This window comes from Gracilinanus agilis, chromosome 3 (assembly GCF_016433145.1).
Source record: "Gracilinanus agilis isolate LMUSP501 chromosome 3, AgileGrace, whole genome shotgun sequence".
NCBI classification, from domain to species: Eukaryota; Metazoa; Chordata; class Mammalia; order Didelphimorphia; family Didelphidae; genus Gracilinanus; species Gracilinanus agilis.
This window is the reverse complement of record NC_058132.1, coordinates 615,515,798-615,533,430: the sequence shown is the minus strand read 5'-3', so window position 1 is coordinate 615,533,430 and position 17,633 is coordinate 615,515,798. Positions and strand designations below refer to the sequence as shown.

General features: G+C 33.9%; 1 protein-coding gene across 1 annotated transcript in view; it reads left to right on the top strand.

Annotated features, from left to right (window-relative positions):
* Positions 1-1,815: 1,815 nt before the first annotated feature.
* USP37 (ubiquitin specific peptidase 37) overlaps positions 1,816-17,633 on the top strand; it is a 60,464-nt gene continuing 44,646 nt past the window's right edge. The window contains exons 1-10 of the mRNA XM_044667552.1: positions 1,816-1,836; positions 2,322-2,542; positions 5,136-5,307; positions 6,598-6,698; positions 8,128-8,309; positions 10,376-10,453; positions 13,268-13,365; positions 14,186-14,270; positions 15,423-15,584; positions 16,119-16,250. Of these exons, the coding sequence (XP_044523487.1) occupies positions 2,387-2,542; positions 5,136-5,307; positions 6,598-6,698; positions 8,128-8,309; positions 10,376-10,453; positions 13,268-13,365; positions 14,186-14,270; positions 15,423-15,584; positions 16,119-16,250 (1,166 nt within the window). The 5' untranslated portion in view covers positions 1,816-1,836; positions 2,322-2,386. The remainder of the gene's footprint in view (positions 1,837-2,321; positions 2,543-5,135; positions 5,308-6,597; positions 6,699-8,127; positions 8,310-10,375; positions 10,454-13,267; positions 13,366-14,185; positions 14,271-15,422; positions 15,585-16,118; positions 16,251-17,633) is intronic.

Here is a 17,633-nt window from a genome sequence, read left to right as displayed (position 1 = left end):
TGTGGTAGCTTCTTGTGTCCAGAAAATAACATTGCTACTTGGATTTTATAATACAGAGAAAAGTTATAACTTCATATAATGTTTTTCAACTTCTTCAAGTGGTTTCACTATTGATTTCATTTTCTTCTCATAATCCTATACGGTAGGCAGGGCAGGGAACAGTGATGCCTCATTTATCTAGTCATTGGGAGGACGTGTTCTAATAAAAATTCCAGATAACTGAAGCATACTTTTTTAAACATGTGAACTTATCTTAAGGACAGTTTTCCTTCTAATGTATTACATGCTTCCCTGCATGGGGATATTCTTAAGCAGAATATCCACAAAATAATTTAATCTTTTCTTGATGACTCTGCCATATTAAATTTCAGATGAGATACTATCTGGTCCTAAATTAAATAGCCCTAGACTGCTGTGCTTAAAAACAAGAAAATAGTCAAAGAGGCTAGCCTACTATAGAGAGTTCTTTTTTTCTTCTATCTGTTGTCAGCTCTGATGGACTACTTTCTTCTTGTCATCAGTATTCTAATAACTTATGTGTTTATAACTTTTAAGGTTTTTTTCCCTACTGCATGTGCTATCTTATTTTATACACAGTGGACTTGTTAGTTCTATCTATTCCGTGAGGTAAAAATACATGGCTTTGTTGACAGCTATTTCCTTCTTAGAATCCTTTTTTACCTCATTACTACTCTAGAGTATTGGGTCAAACTCAAATAGAAATGGGAGCCACTAACCATACATAAGGATCCCCATGGCCCACAGATTGACTTAATTTGAAATATAATATTATCAGTATTTTATTATATTTGTTACATATTTCCCAGCTACTATAATCTGGTTGTGCTACATGTGCTCTGGAATATTTTCCCTGCTCTACTTAGTTGACACCCATTCTCCTAATAAGTAGATTGTTGTGGTATTAGCTCCATTTTACAAATTAAAAATTTGAGGAAAAGAAATATTACTTTGTGGCTTTCTTAAAGGCACACAACTAATCTGTGGCAGAAGCAGGACTAGCACAGTTTTCCTGAATTACCAGTCCTGTGCCTTTTCTTCTGCCCTATTTCTACTCAGGATGATTCATTTAAATAAGAAAAAAGATGAAATATTTAATGGTTTAGAATCACATGAAAGTTTACTTGACTAGTTTGGAGGACATTCATCTATTTTTTGTTTTTAATTGAATTGAAAACTAAAACCGTTTTGAAGCTAGTACTCTAGTGATACATGAAAATAAAAAAACTGAATCACCGTTGCTTTTTTTGTTTAGATATTTTATATTTTGGTTTCTCGTATTAGCTTAACTGTATTTACTTGTTGGCATTCAGAAAGTCACTTTGAAAAGTTTGCTATATCCCATAATCACAGAAAATAGGAATACATTAATAAGAGTCTGAATATGTTAGATTAAAAAGTTAAAAAGTATCCCTTTGAATAACAAAATTAAAAACAGATGTCTAGAAAATGTACTGCTTTATTAGAAATTTAATCCCCTATTCTCAGACCACTATTACTAGCTAGAATAGGTCAAGTAATTTGTTTTATATAGCTTTAGAAGAGTATCACACATGGATAAATGTTTTAAAAGGTTTTGGGGGTGGGAGTTTGATTGATGGTAATATGTTCATTTCCCCATATGACATAATTCTAGATGTTAGACTAACTTTATTAGAATTTTTTCTTATTATTCTCCCTATATATATGTTTGCTTATACTGCAGACTATTGGAAGTAATGACACTTGGCGGACATGCATTGTTATTTTGAGAGGAGTTATAAACAACTGAATAGACAAATAATGGAATCAGATTGGTGGAAACACTATTTCTTTTTGGTAGGTGTTTGAAAGTCAAGACCTGTTACTATTCATACAAGAAGAATGGATTCAGCTCTGTAATGGTCAAAGTAGAGACTGATCCAAATTGTAATAGAATATCACTTTCAGAATGTCATCTGTGTAAGCTTGTTTTTAATTGGCATTTACTGAATAAAAGAATTATGATATATCCTGGGCAAAATACAGAACTGGACACTTCCTTATTTTAGACTTGTCATTCTAATAAGTGTGCCACCAACACACAGGGTACAGGTGAGTGGCCATAAGAAGCAGCTAGTGAATATGGAGCCAGTTGGTTTTTTTATGTGGCTGGGCTAATGGTACTTTTAGGGGAGATTTTGTGTAAATGATGAAATTTATTGTGTAGAATGGAAAAATATATCAACCATGGTGATATTGACAACTAGATAATCACTCTCTTAACCCATACCTTTATCCATGGAAAATTATAATTTTTGCTTTGTTTTATTTTCCTTCCTCAGAACCTTTCAGGTGAAGGTGTGATTTACTTTTTAATTTGGGTAGAAGCAATTTATTTTTAAAAAATATGACTCCTTTGAAGATACATGGTCCTATCCGAGTACGGAGCATTCAGACGGGGATTACAAAGTGGAAAGAAGGATCCTTTGAAATTGTGGAAAAGGAAAATAAAGTCAGCCTAGTGGTTCACTATAATGCTGGAGGAATTCCGAGGACATTTCAGGTATTCCCATTTTGGGTTTGGAGTAGATTAATTAGTGCCCTTTAGTAAACAGTAGTTCTATGCCAGAGTTAAGTTTCGTGTCAACTCTCTTGCTAGACTATTTGTTATTGTTTCTTATTTCCAGTACACTAATCCTTTTGTATAAATGCATTGTAAATTATTCAAGAGATTGCTGGGTGGCCCAAAAAAAGCAGACAGTAAGTTCCATTATTTTGAGAGAAAATAGGGCTTGAAGTTGATATCCAAACTATTTTTTGGATTTTTTCAAAATAAGGAAAATACTTTAGTACTTTTTCTTTGTTTTTAAAATGTATGATGGATACCAGAACATTTTAGACAGAACATTTTTACAATGTTACATGTAGCATTTTTCATGTGTAAGTTGTTTGATCTCAGTATATACCATTATGTTCATATTTTGCAGAAGTTTATAGGCCTCTTTCCACACAATCATGGGGCTTAATATGATGTTCTGGCTAGAGGGCCAGCCTTGGGGGTTAGGAATAGTAACATAGCTTTATGTTTAAAGGCTCTATGCAAAATTCCTTTGATTGTATTTAGACAAAGTGCTTATGAATTATGTTGTTATCTTTCTAAATATAACCTTGCTTTTGATTAAGGGTACCAAAAGTGCCCTTGAACTAATATAAGTCCTCCAACATAACATTTGTAGAGGGATGGATGGTTAAAGGAGTTCGTGATAGTAACATAAGAAGAACAGCAGCTGATACTTCTATATGCTTTACATTAACCATCTCATAACAAGACAAATTGAGTATAGATTTGTGCCTGCCCTCTGTGCAGGTTGGCATCATGTGAGTAGGTTTCATTCTTTAACTTTGGTCCCTAGGAGCTTGACCTTAATTGAGGCTCTTGCCTTTATTTGTTTCCCATCTCAGTGAAACATTAGGTCTAGAAGTGACTTGCTGAGAAGTTATTTAGGCTTTTGATAGTATTGTTCTGTATAGAAGGGACGCTTGATTATATACATATGTAGTCTTTTAATAGTATGGTTTCTGAAAGAACTAGAATTTTAATTTTTTGATTTGTGTGCATGCTAAAAGAACTTCCTTATATTTTTCCCCTTGAATTTAATTCTCTGATTTTAAAGGAGGTGGTAGACTATTCATAAGACTAATGTATAGTTTTTTTAGGTACTTTTTTCTTTTCAGTCCCAGGCCTATTGTCAATACTTCCAATTCTTAATTATTTTTCCAAATCAAATTGCTTTGTAGCAAATATACTATTCTGATTAAGGACATAAATTCAGACTTATTTTGACTTCAAAAAAGAATAAAATTTTATATAAATAAGAGTATTTAATTGATATGTATGTGTATTTGTGTTTATCTAAAAAATGACAAAAAGCCAATGGGACCACACTTTTTATTTTTATTTTTTTAATGAAATTATCTTTTATTTCTCCTGTGATAGTCTAGGCATAAAGTTGTGACACAGTCATTATTTTCATATTGCAAGCAGAAGGAAATAATAGAATAAACATTTGTGGACATAAGATGGAGTATGGTTCAGGCTGGGACACTTGAAGCTATGGAAGAAACTAACCTTACTCAGTGGAGGTAGCTAAGAGAGAATAAAAGTTACTATTTTTTTTTCCAAAGACCATCAAAAAATCAATTTCAGGGCCACAAGGCTTGGTTTTAATGAGGAAAAAAATAATGTGTTTTATATGCTCTGGGAGTCTTACCTGTAACTAAGATTTAAGGAGAGTACCTAACAGAAGCTAGATTAGTTAATATTAAATGTTAGAAACAACTTAGGGATAGACCTAGGGACTGGACCTGTAATTTCATAAGGTAGAAGAAACTATCAGGTGAGAAAATGCAGGTCTGTACATAGTCTTAAAAGAACTAAAAAATTAATTGTCTTGCCCAGTATCACAGAGTACATATTGGAGTCAGGACTTGAACACAGAGCTTCCTTGCTTTGAAGGCAGTTTTCTATGTATTATACCATAATGTTTTTCTGTGGTCACCTTAGGCAATAAAAATGACACATTTTGTATATTCATAAAAATTGGGGTAACAATCAGAAATTTGTGGACATTTATAGTTTGGCAAAAATCTGGGCCCTTTTATATTGTTTCTGATCAAGACTTGCTGTTTTAAATCTTCAATAAAAAATTAGCATAATCAGATAGATTCTTTGGAAGATATACCATGTTGTTGCTTTTTCTATCTCTTTGTAGGTATTCTTGGAAATAATGACTGGCAATTAGCAACACTTATTCCATCAGATCCTGAATAGTCATGGCACTAATTTTCATTCAGTTTTGTCCAGCTGTTCAAGTTTCTGAAAAGATGAAGCTACTAGCCTTAACAGTAACTTAAGATTTAGCAACACTGTACAATGTTTTTAAATAAGCTTTTGTTGTCATTTTCATAATTATATTATAACTTTCAGAAAAAGTATTGATTTTGTTGCTATAAGAAATGAGAATAAAATTTTCTTACAATTGGGAAAACTAGGTGAAGGGAGGAAATGGTTTGTTATGAAAATCATATCCTTTGACTAGTTCTTCATGGATAGTTTCACATTGATAATAACAAGATCATTTCCCTTCCCCATCCAGCTAAGTCACAATATAAAGAATGTGGTTCTTCGACCCAATGGAGCAAAACAAAGTCGCCTGATTCTTACACTGCAGGATAATAGCTATTTGTCTATTGACAAAGTACCTTGTAAGGATGCAGATGAAATGAGGCTGTTCCTGGATGCAGTTCATCAAAATAGACTCCATACAGGTGAGCACTAATCATCCCAGTGTATGGGGTTGGTTGGTGTAAAAATTAGTTGAATGTGAAGAAAAATGAATATTTAAATTTATATTATAGGAAGAGTGGACTGGTGTTGGTTCACTTGACCAAAAAAAAAAAAAAGTCTAGATCAAAAGATTCAACTGAGACATTGTTTCTCCTAAAATTCAAAGTAGTTCTTTTTTTTTTTTTTTTTTTTTTTTAAACCCTCACCTTCCGTCTTGGAGTCAATACTGTGTATTGGTTCCAAGGCAGAAGAGTGGTAAGGGTAGGCAATGGGGGTCAAGTGACTTGTCCAGGGTCACACAGCTGGGAAATATCTGAGGTCAGATTTGAACCTGGGACCTTCTGTCTCTAGGCTTGGCTCTCAATCCACTGAGCTACCCAGCTGCCCCCTCAAAGTAGTTCTGATAACCACAGAGTTCCACTTAAAGGTTTCTTATTTGGTACATGGTTTGGCACTTCTAATGGTTTTACACCAGTTACAGCTTAAAAGACAATAGATGATAAATTAGAAGCTAGCTTTACTAAAAAAAAAAAAATGTAAAAAGGGAACTCTTAATTTCTAAACAAATATATAGGAATTTCCCTACTTGCATCTCCATTGCATTTCATAAGTTCATTTTTTAAAGTTGCTTGTTTAGATCCTGTAATCTTTTCCCACAGAAAAGGTGTCATAAATTGTGGAAAGGTTTCAGTACTAACACAGCCAATTTAAGCTGTAACATCCTCAGATTTGAGTACTAATACAAGCATACCCTGTTGCTTTTCAACTGATTGCTGATTCATAATGGATTCTTATGGTACCATCTACCCTCCCTATAACTTCATTTTCCCCAAGAACATTTTTTCAGTTATGTGAGGTATGCCCATGGTATTATCTTGACTTCTGCATCCTGGGCAGGAGCCTGTGTCTTAAGTGGGAGAGGAGGAAAGATATGTTTAGTGCTCTGTCTACCATACTGTACTACCTCTTGTTAACAAATTACCATCTCGATTCTAGTTTCTTAAATGGATAGCTATATAAGGTTAGGTTTTAGGGCAATTGGATCTTCTTTATGTGTATTCTCTGGTTTTGGCCTGAGTTACCTTGATTAAGATATAATTATACTGTATATAGCACCTATTTCAAAAACTTCAAAAATATTGATCAATAAACATTTTGGCTATCTTTTTTCCCCTTTGCTTTTCCTTCCCTTCTTTACCCAAATATATAAAAATACTAGTAATCATCTCTTTGTAAAAGTTAGTGATTTGGGGGTGTGCCTTTGTCATTAGCCATGAAACCTTCCCAGGGGTCTGGTAGCTTTGGCGGAGTTCTCGGGAGCAGGACTACACAGAAGGAAGCCAACAGGCAGTTCTCTTACATAGAAAATCAGGTATGTTAAACCGAATTTTAAAGTATTGAAATCTAATTATTAACAACTGAGGGTTTGTCATTTCTCAGTTCTTTTTAAGGTAGTTGAAGGAGTGGTCATTTCTATAGTAATTACCTGTTTATCATAAATCTTTTAGGCAACCATTTCCTTTTATTTTAACCATTTTGTTCATTTAAAGAATTTACTACACATTTCATTGCCTTAATAAGCAGAGTATAAAATATACATTTTCTTAATCAGCATCATTATGATTATTTCTTATTTTACTCTGTTTTAATACAATAATGTTTTCAAAGTTATTTAGTCATGTAGAACTGCTTTACACCAAATATTGTCAGGATTATTTTGTTTTTAATATTTGTCTCTCTTCTGGCTGGCAGACTGTCATCTCTCCCTTCTTGCTGATATGTCAGTAAGCTTTCCTTTAAGCAGCCTCCATCCTCCCTTTTGCCATTGCCAACCTGCTATGGACTGAGAAACTAGACCACTGAGCATATTAGAAGTTAAAGTAAATAAACTCTGAGTGAGAACTTGAGAGATTTTCCTACAACTATAAAACATATGTGTTTATGTTGAGCTTGCAGGTATTTTTCCATTTCTGGTGTTTTCCCTTGTTTACCACCTGTGTTCTAGATAGTAAAGGTGACTTGATAAGTAACTTCTTCCATAAAATTCCCTGTAATCAACCAAAAACTGTTTGTAGTATATGCTATCCTACATATAATTTAGCTGCTTAATCTATTATTGCAAATTTGATGATTGTTATAATTATATACATTTACCTTGGATATTAATCAAATTCATTATCTTAATGTAGTAAGAAGTTAATATGTGAATGTAGTTTTTCACAGAAGACAGGAAATTTTTCTTCAAGGAGAGGTTTCATACTTACTTCTTGAAAAGAGGATTTCTTATAGCTGTTTCCCAACTACTATGCTACACTAGTCAGTTTTTCTTTGATTACTTCAATTCTGGCTTCTCCTATACAGATCACTGATGTCATTTCTGCCACTGGGTCCTGTGTTCTTCACCCATTTTCCCTGGTGAATATCTCTTTTTCTTTTTCTCTTCCAAATTGGAATTCTTTTTGAGGCTTGCCTCAGGCATTATTGGATTCTTTGCTAGCCAAACTGGCCAATGCCACTCTTTAATCTTTGCTGGTCTCCTTTTTCATTCTCTTAGTCATATGTATTTTTTCAAAGGCCTACTTCTTCATCCTCTTCATCTACAACATTCCCCACTACTGCTTTGGTCAGTGAGTTTCAGGATTCTTTGTTTTATCCTTTAAATGTGCCTTGGAAATTTAGAAAATTGCAAGCATGTTGAAGAAAAAGAATTTCAAACTTGGATTTTAGGCATCTTTGATAGAATTTTATTTCTTATATTTGAAGGTGTGCTTATTTAATATTGATTCTCTTTTTTCTTTTAGACTTCTTCAAAAAAAGCAAGTTTGGAATCCAAAGATGATACTACATATCGAAAAGTTCTTGGTACTCCAGGCAGAGGATCCACAAAGACTCCAACAGGAAGTGTAATGACTGGATCTCGAGTAAATACCTCTCTGACTTCTACTTCATCAACACCTCTAAGAACAGGATTATTAGAAAATCGGTATGAAGACTTTCTGTTGACAATTAGCCATCAACTGCATATACTTACAAATATGTTTGACTCTATTTTAAAACATAACTTTAACAAAGTTGCCATAATCTTCTGGCTATATTAATGTTTTGAGAAAGGTATTGAAAGATAGGAAAACTTCAATGTTAAGAAGGAGCTATTGCGGTATATTAGATAACAATGAAATGTAGAAAGTTAATTTTTGGTAAGCAAGCAGTTTGAAATTTTTTCTCTGGTTTGTTTAACCAAATTTCAGTTACCATTTATATATGTGCACAGCAGAGAATTGGGTATTATGAACAACAGAGAGGGCTTCTTAAAAGCTATTTTGAGAAAAGGTAGAGGATTAAAGAAAGCCTAGGACTGCTGCTCCAGGTATAAAGGATGATAACAAGGGGGCAGAAATACTTTATTCTTTTCTCTGCTATGGAGAATGATCTTTGGGCCATTAAAGGATAGAAGAAAAAGAGCTAAATAAAGAATTGAAACCCAAGATAAGTAACATTATAGTTAGAGAGTACATGGCTATCCTAGATGAATTCAAGTCACCAGATTTTAATGAACCACAACCTAGGGCTATGAAATAACTTAATAGAGTATTTGCTGAGACATTGTGATTAATTCCTGAAAGATCATGAAGAATGGAAAAAGTGCTAGAACTTTAAAAGTGCAAATATTTTGTTTTGTTTTATAAAGGGAAGATAGTAGAGTCTACGCAGTATAGATGGGTAAGTTTGATTTCACTTACTAGCAAACTTCTAGAAGTGTGAGCATCTAGAAAGTGAAACACCAGACGGATAATGCCAAGAGAACCCATTTCCTTCCCCTCCTCCCCTTCCATATTAGTAGTTCCAGGGAATATAAAACTTAATTTACCTAGATTTCAATAAAACATGACGAAAATCTTTTGCTATCTATCCTTGTGGACAAGATGGAACAGTATGGGCTTAATATATTGTAATCAGATTCAGAACCAGTTGAATAACTATCCAGAGAGTAGTGACCAATGATTCAATATCAACTTTGATTGTAGATCTCTTATTGGAGCACTCTAGAGACCTGTTTTTGGCCCTTTGACATTTAACATTTTTATCTTGACTTGAATGAAGCCTTAGATGGCATGCTGATTAGATTTGCCAATAGTAGAAAACTGGAATAGGCAACACATTGGATCATAGTGTCAGGATTCAAATAGATCTCTACAAGCAGAAATGGTGATAGGAATCTAAAAGGAAACTTAATTTATATAAATGTAAAATATAATACTTGAGTTTAAAAAAAAAACCTCACAGGTTCTGGATCATCAATTTATGGTTGGTTAGATAGTCGTTCACATGAAAAAAAATCTAGATGTTTTAATGGCCTACAAGTTTAGTAAAAATCACTGGTATTATTTAGCAGCCCGAAAAGATAGCATGATCTGAGGCTCCTTTAAGATATACATAGAGTGCAGAATATGGAAAGTAATGGCTATGCTATGGTCTGGCTTAGCAGTTAAAGTTTTGTTTTAGCAAATCTTGAATATTCTGTTCATATCCTGTTGTTACATTTTAAAAGGACCATAATAATCTAGAGATCCTTCAGAAGAAGGTATTCAGGAAGTTGAGATGAGGCACCATTCCACATCAAGATCATTTGAAAGAAAGTACTTTTAGCTCAAAGAAGACTAGAGAGACATGTTGGTCATTCTTAAAGTATTTCAGTGGCTATCCTGTAGGGCAGGATTAGATTTGTTCTACTGACACTCCAGAGGACAAACCTGGGATCCGTGGGTAGAAGCAGAACTGTTCAGAAGTACAAGGGACTACATTATAAGAGATCTCCAGGGCTTCAGACAAAGATTGACTAAACAGAAGCTGGGGTGGCCTAGAGGGGATTCTTGTGTAGGTTGAACTAGATAACCTTTGGGCTCCCTTCCAACTCCAAGAGGCTAAATCAATAGCAAATATAATAATCACAGGTACTATCCTTGAGGCCATTAGAATTTATAATTTTGATGGTATAACTTGTATGTTAGCATCTTGATTTTTAGATTATATATTCTCTGTATTCTGTAGGAATGAAAAGAGAAAAAGAATGCTATCAACTGGGTCAGAGATGAATGAAGATTACCCCAAGGAAAATGATTCATCATCGTAAGTTGCCATGAAATCCTTTATGGCATTATGCAGTATTCTGAATAGAATAATATAGCAACTGTCTTTGAAGTCTTCTCATTATACCAGTATATTATTTGCAGTGCCAGGAGGGCCAGAAGGAGCCTAGTTCTAATGGAGTAGAACGAGCCCTGGATTTTAAGCTGGTGTACCAGGCTTCAATCTATCATCTATTGATAATCCCCTATGTTCCCCTTGGTCAAGTCACTTGACTGGGCCTCAGTTTCCTCAAGCATTAAATAGGGGGCTGGACTCAGGGACCTTTCTAGGGTCCTATTAACAAAACAGATTTTTAGTACTGTTTGTTCTTTTGGAAGTTAACTGTTTTTACTTTTTTATTGTTTACTAATGTGAAAAGAGAAAAAGAGATTAGGAAGACGGAATATGGTTATGTAATATCAATGAAAATTATGTTAGCAGTTAGTGATGACAAAATACAGAATAGTAAATAGAGGGCTTATGGAAAGATAGGTACACTAACAATATTGTAAGTACAACTGTGAATTGGTCTAGTCATTCTGGAAATATTTTGAAACAATTTGAAATTATGCTTTCAAAGTGAGTAAAATTTATATCCTTTGATTCTTAGATCCCACTGAGGCAATTGCCCCAAGGAGATCAAAGACAGAAAGAAAGATCTCATTTATCCCAATAGTTTCCTCCCATCCCTTTATAGAACCTTCCCTTGTAATAAAGAAAAACAAGCAGAACGAATTACCACAGCAGTTCCAACATTCTGTACCTATAGTCTCCTACCTCTCTACCCAGAGGAAGAAAATATGTTTAATCATTAGTCCTCAGGAACCAAGCTGTGATGAATTGATAAAATCTTGAAAAAAGAACTGTCACCAATCATACGGAAAAAGTGTTGACAGAAATGAAAGTTAAAACAGCTTAGGTTCTACCTGATTCTTCTCAGTTGAACTAAGATAATAAAAGATAAAATTCAATGCTAGCTCGCACCTGTGGCTTTAAAAATAAAAGGTATAGCTGATAGAGTTTAGGTTAGTTTTTTTTGTTTTTTTTTGTTTTTTGTAAAGCATCATGGAATTTTAAATAAGTGACAAAAATATTCTGTTTGATCCAGTGGTCCCAATGATTTTTTCTTTTCAGAGCCCTTGTCTTCTATCTCAGAATTGATACTATGCATCAGTTCCAAGGCAGAAAAGCAGTAAGGGGCAGATGATTGGTATAAGAGACTTGCCCAGGGTCACACAGCTAGGAAGTGTTGGAGGCCAAATTTGAACCCAGGACCTCATGCTTCCAGACCTGGCTCTCTTGTTCACTGAGCTACCTAGCTACCTAACTGTCTTATTCACTTATCTTATTTCATTTAATTTTTTTAAACCCTTACCTTCTGCAAGGCAGAAGAGTGGTAAGGGTTAGGCTATGGGGGTTAAGTGACTTGCCCAGGGGACACACAACTGGCAAGTATCTGAGGTCAGATTTGAATCTAGGACCTCCCGTATCTAGGCCTGGCTCTCAATCCACTGAGCTATCCAGCTGCCCCCCTTATTCATTTATTTTTGTAAACAATCACATGTTAATATTTTAAATTATCAATAATTTTTCCCCACCCTACTTCTAAAGGAAAATAAAAGAAACACAGAAGCTCTTATTACAAATTAGCAAAACAAATTCCCACATTGGTTATATTCAGAAATGCCCTCTGGGATCATGGTTAATTGTTGTATCAATCATAATTCCTAAATCTTTCAGAATTGTTTATTATGATTTTAATGTTATGGTACAAATTGTTCTGACACTGTTTCATTCTTAGTAGAACTATTTATAATAACAAAAAAACTGTAAATAAACTAGATATTCAATGATTAGAAAATATGTGAGCATATTATGGTATATAAGTATAATGGAATATTAAATTATACCATAAGAACCAATGACCATGAACAATTCAGAAAAATAGGTGATATGAAATGATGCAGAATGAGGGAAACGGAACCAAAAGAATACTGTGACTACCACTGTAGTTACAAAAACAGAAGCAAACTCAGATTGATCACACAGAAAATATCAGAAAAGATAAAGGAAATGAAGGCAGCTAGGTAGCTCGAGTGAATTGAGAAGCATGGTTAGAGATAGGAGGCTTCAGACACTTTCTAGCTGTGTGACCCTGGGCAAGCTACTTAACCCCATACCTAGCCCATATCACTCTTCTGCTTTGGAACCATATACAGTATTGGTTCTGAGATGGAAGAGGGTGTGTTGTGTGTAACTAAAATTGTCTCCCTCCTGCCTGACACTTCCCATCTTAATAATGTAATCCTTTCACATGAATTTAGTCAAAATATTATTTCATGTTGGGAATAAGGTATTTTTTGCCTTTTTTTTTTTATGGATGGGGGAGAAATGGATTGAAGGAGAGAATTTGGAAATGAAAATAAAAAGAAAACAAAAAATATATAATTTCTTAGCTTCTTGGCATTCTCATGAATTTAACTTTTGTGTAAATATTAAGTTCTGCTTCATTTTCATTTAATTATCATAGTTTTTTGTTAACTTTTGACTTGTTAATGAAAGAGATTATTATTTTAATAATTCTCATTTGTTTATTTGGTCACTTGGATATGCTAACAGTTTATTGCCTAACCTCAGTACCTCCATATGCAAGGTGAGGGAGTTGATCTAGTTGATTTCAAAGTCCCTTTCCTGTATTAAATCCCATGCTCATGGAACTTCATTGAATATATCATTTGAAATAAAATGTCAAATACTTAAAAGATAAACAACTTGGCATGCCAGTAATATTTGGTGTACACTTATTTTACCTAGGAACAATAAAGCTATGACAGATCCTTCAAGGAAGTATTTAAACAGCAGTAGAGAAAAACAGCTAAGCTTGAAACAGGCAGAGGAGAATAGAACATCAGGTAAGTAGTCTTTATATAAGATAGTAACTTCATATAAAGTATTTTTGAAAACACGAATCCATTCATGGCACTTTAGTTTAATAAATGTTAGCTTCATTTGTTCAATAAAACATATACTAAGTGCCTGATATGTGCAGGATGCTGTAGACATTGGAAGAAATATAACATTATATGATATTTGGTGCGTAGAGCTTTCAGTTTATTTATCAAGTGTTCTTTGGATGCCTATTCTTTGCTTCAACAATGTGCTTATCACTCTAAGGAATAGAGGAGAAAGAATTCCTGCCTATGTGGAACTTTGATTTTTCAATTTTTTGTTATTCAGGTCTCAACTTTGCATTTTCTCTAGAATTAACTTTTTTTTTTTTAACTATAGCTGACATCTCTATTTTAGGATTGGCTAAAGAAATAAAAAAGAATGAAATGTTAATTAAGCCCATTAGTTTTGACTCCTTGCTAGTAGTTCTGTTAAATTAAAAAGTTGGATAGAAAAGAGATTAAATTTATGGATTCTTTTATGACTTTTGTTTATTCACATTTATCTTAGCGCCCATTATTGCAGTATTTGAAAAGTATCTGGAGATCAGCTTTGCTAATATGGGCTTTTTTTGTTTCTTAGCTATTCAAACTTTGGCCAAAAATTGTTTTTCATCAACTTTTGTCATGCTCTACCATTGTTTCATTTAGCAGAATATTAATATGAATATGTATATATATTATAAACATTTCTGTTTAAGGCAGGCACATGATTAGCAATTATGTTAGCTTTTATGTTTTCAATATGCTTGGGTGATTTTCCTTATTTGGTCCCTTCTTATAGGACTTTTGCCACTACAATCATCATCTTTTTATGGAAGTAGAACAGTCTCAAAAGATTATTCTACTGGAAATTCAAACCTAGACAGGTATGTATTAATCTTATGTTTGACCTATAAAGAATTTGGGAACTCTTTGTTTACTCAGATTTAGCCTTGGATTTTACTGTGTACTTGACACATGCTAAGTAAAAATAAGCAGTTGTAATAATTTCTTTAAATAATGAAATTATTAACAGAATTTAAACTCAGAATTTTTATTTTTGGGAATGGCCTTTGAGACCAGCTATTACATCTTTCATTTTATAAAAGAGGAATCTGAGGCTTAGAGAGGAATGGTGATATTTTTTTTTCCAAAGCCACATAACTATGTAGTTAGAGATAGAACTGGGCATATAACTCAGTTCTCTTGACTCCCCTGATAATGTTTTTCCCATTGTACCAAGATGCCTCAAAACTGCATCCTAATTAATAAATTAAAAAAAAAAACCATAAAGTTAAGTTGAATTGACTGGAATTACAGTTTTGAGCCAATTTTGAAAGAATCTGATGAAAATACTGAAGATTCTTGTTGAAATTATGGGGAAATCGGGTATTGTATCTGGAATGTCAGGCAAAGAGGAATGATTAATTGATAGGCATTTGACATCTTCAAATACTCTTTCTTCTCTTCCTAATCTTAAGTCTATCATCATCAGTACTAGTAATGGTTTGGGCAGTTTTCTATTCCTTTGGCATTTTTAAACATAAATATTTGGTAACTAGATCTGCATTTTTATTTAAAAAGTAATGCACTATAATTACTGAACAAGTCTGGCCTAGAAACCATTTGATATTTGTCTTGTGTTTACATTTGTCAACCAATTCTGCTTCCCTGCTGTATTTTTTGTTATACCAAAAGTTGTTTTATTTGATGAGTTTGGTATGTTTAGAATGGCATTAAAAGTAGTGTTTTTCTATGAACCTGTTTAGTAAATTTCTTAATCATATAAAATGACCAAACTGAGATAATACTATATTGGGAACTATTTCATGTATTTTACATATCTATCAGTCAACTAACTGATCTATGTTAATTGACGGAACTACGTCAAGTGAGTAGGATTTCTGTGAATTTGTCTCATTTTAGGCAGTTTTGCTTTTAAAAAAAAATCCTAAACCATGACCTTTGCCAAAATCACTTAGAAAATAGAACATTTTTTAAAAGAGTTAGGCCTGTTCATTATTTATGCTTTCTTTTAGGACTAGTGTTTCAAGCCAGACTCCTTCTGCCAAAAGGAGTTTGGGGTTTCTTTCTCAGCCAGCCCCTCTCTCAGTAAAAAAACTAAGGTCTAACCAGGATTATACTGGATGGAATAAACCAAGAGTGCCCCTTTCTACTCATTCACAGCAACAATTACAAGGGTAAGTGAAGATTTTTTCTTTTCCTATTCTTTATTGAGTCAACTGAAGAAAGTATGTGCTTATTAAATATAAAGAAACAGTACAATTTGGGGGGGGGGAATCTGTATTATAGCAAAAATTTAAATATTTAGACAGTACTCATAAAATCTAAAATACCAATGTTGAATTTATTTTGTGGTACCCGTCCCAATTCCATGTCCACAGTGGGTGAGCATTAATAAATGCTTATTGACTTTTAGCTTTTCTTGCCACTGTGTTCATTCTCTGATTAAGTGTGAGCTCTTTCTTTGCAACACCCCTCAAAAGAATCAAACTCGGAGAAGTTATGATTTGTCCAAACTAATATGGCTGAAAAAGTATTGGAATTCTAGGTCTTTTGACAGTGTTCTAGACTTAATGTAGAGAGAGGACTACTGCCTCTTATTTCTCTAGCCTACAAAATTAGGAAGAAAAACTTAAGTTGGTATTTTAGTGGGTCTATGTAGCAGGAACTCTGGTACAGTTTTCAAGGAATATTTATGTCTTACTTTTCAGATTTTCAAACTTGGGAAATACTTGCTATATGAATGCCATTTTACAGTCCCTGTTTTCACTTCAGTCATTTGCTAATGATTTGCTTAAGCAAGGTATCCCATGGAAAAAGGTACCACTTAATGCACTTATCAGGTAAATGTTATTCTTAGGTAAAACATTCTTATTCTTTTTTTTTTTAAGAATTATATTTTCTAAATTCTTTTTTCTATTTTTTTTCTTGCATACTAATAGTTGCGGGGGTTGGTGTGGGGTGGAGAACCTTGTGGTTAAGAGAAGCACGATGTAGTTTATATTTCTCAGGCTTTGTATGATTTTTAGAATATCTAATATGCAAAATTCTTCTATTCTTCTGTAAAAAAATGGCAGGGGTTTAGACAGGGAATGATCATTTTCATCTAACTTAGAACAATATTTTCTTTTCATCATGTTTGATTTTACTTTAATTTGAAAATCTTTATAAAAGTAATTTCTAGAGACACCTTGGATGGCTCATTGAGAGGCCTAGAGACAGGAAAGCCTAGGTTTAGATCTGGACTTGAACACTTCCAACTGTGTCCCCCTGGTCAAGGCTTACCACAAAATGCCATTTCGTGGTAAGTCACTTAACCTCCATTGCCTGGCCCTTACTACTCTTTTGCCTTGGAACCAATACACAGTATTAATTCTAAGATGGAAGGTAAAGGTTTAAAAAAAAAAATTTTTTCCCCCAAGGACAGCTGGTTCAAATCTGGCCTCAGACCCTTTCTAACAATGTGATTCTAAACAAGGCACTTTAGTCCTTATAGCTCTTCTGCTTGGGAACCAATACTTAAATCAGTTCTAAGAAAAAAGTAAGGTTTTTTTTAAATTGTTTCCTAGAAGGAAACTTTGTAACTTGACTTAATATTAGAAGATTTTTTGATCTAATTAGTTAGCTGGTCCCTTTAGTGTTCATATTCAAATACAAGCTAACTGAATTCAGCTAGTGAGAAGGAGGTAGAGACCAGAGAGGCTTAAGTCAGAAAATGGAGCCAAGATGGCAGAGAGATAGGAAGCAGTATATTGAGTACTTATGTAGGAATTTCCCCTAATAAATCTAGAAAATGCAACGGACTAAAACCTGAAGGGAAATTTTAAAAAGTCAAAATGAGTCCTATATCTAGCCCTGTTTGGGAGAAGGACAGAGAAATATGTGGGTCCTGAAGATGGGATTGAGGCTGAAGCACACTGCAGAGAGCACACAGGCATCTAGGGAAAGGCTTTGCAAGAGGAGGTCTCAGGTTCATACTGGTGTTACTGCAATGAGGACAAGTGCCAACTGGCAGCTTTGTTGACCACTCCCCAATCCAGTTGCAGATTGAGGAAGGAATGAGGAGACCTATATAATCCAGCGACTTTTCTGGATATAGAGGTCGTAGGCATTGTTCAGATAAGAGGAGGGAGGTTTACAAGCCAGGAGCAGCAGTGTGTGGCTCAGACTTTAGTGGAAAGCAGGGATTCACTTCAGCATCTAGCCCAAATTACAGAGGATTTGAT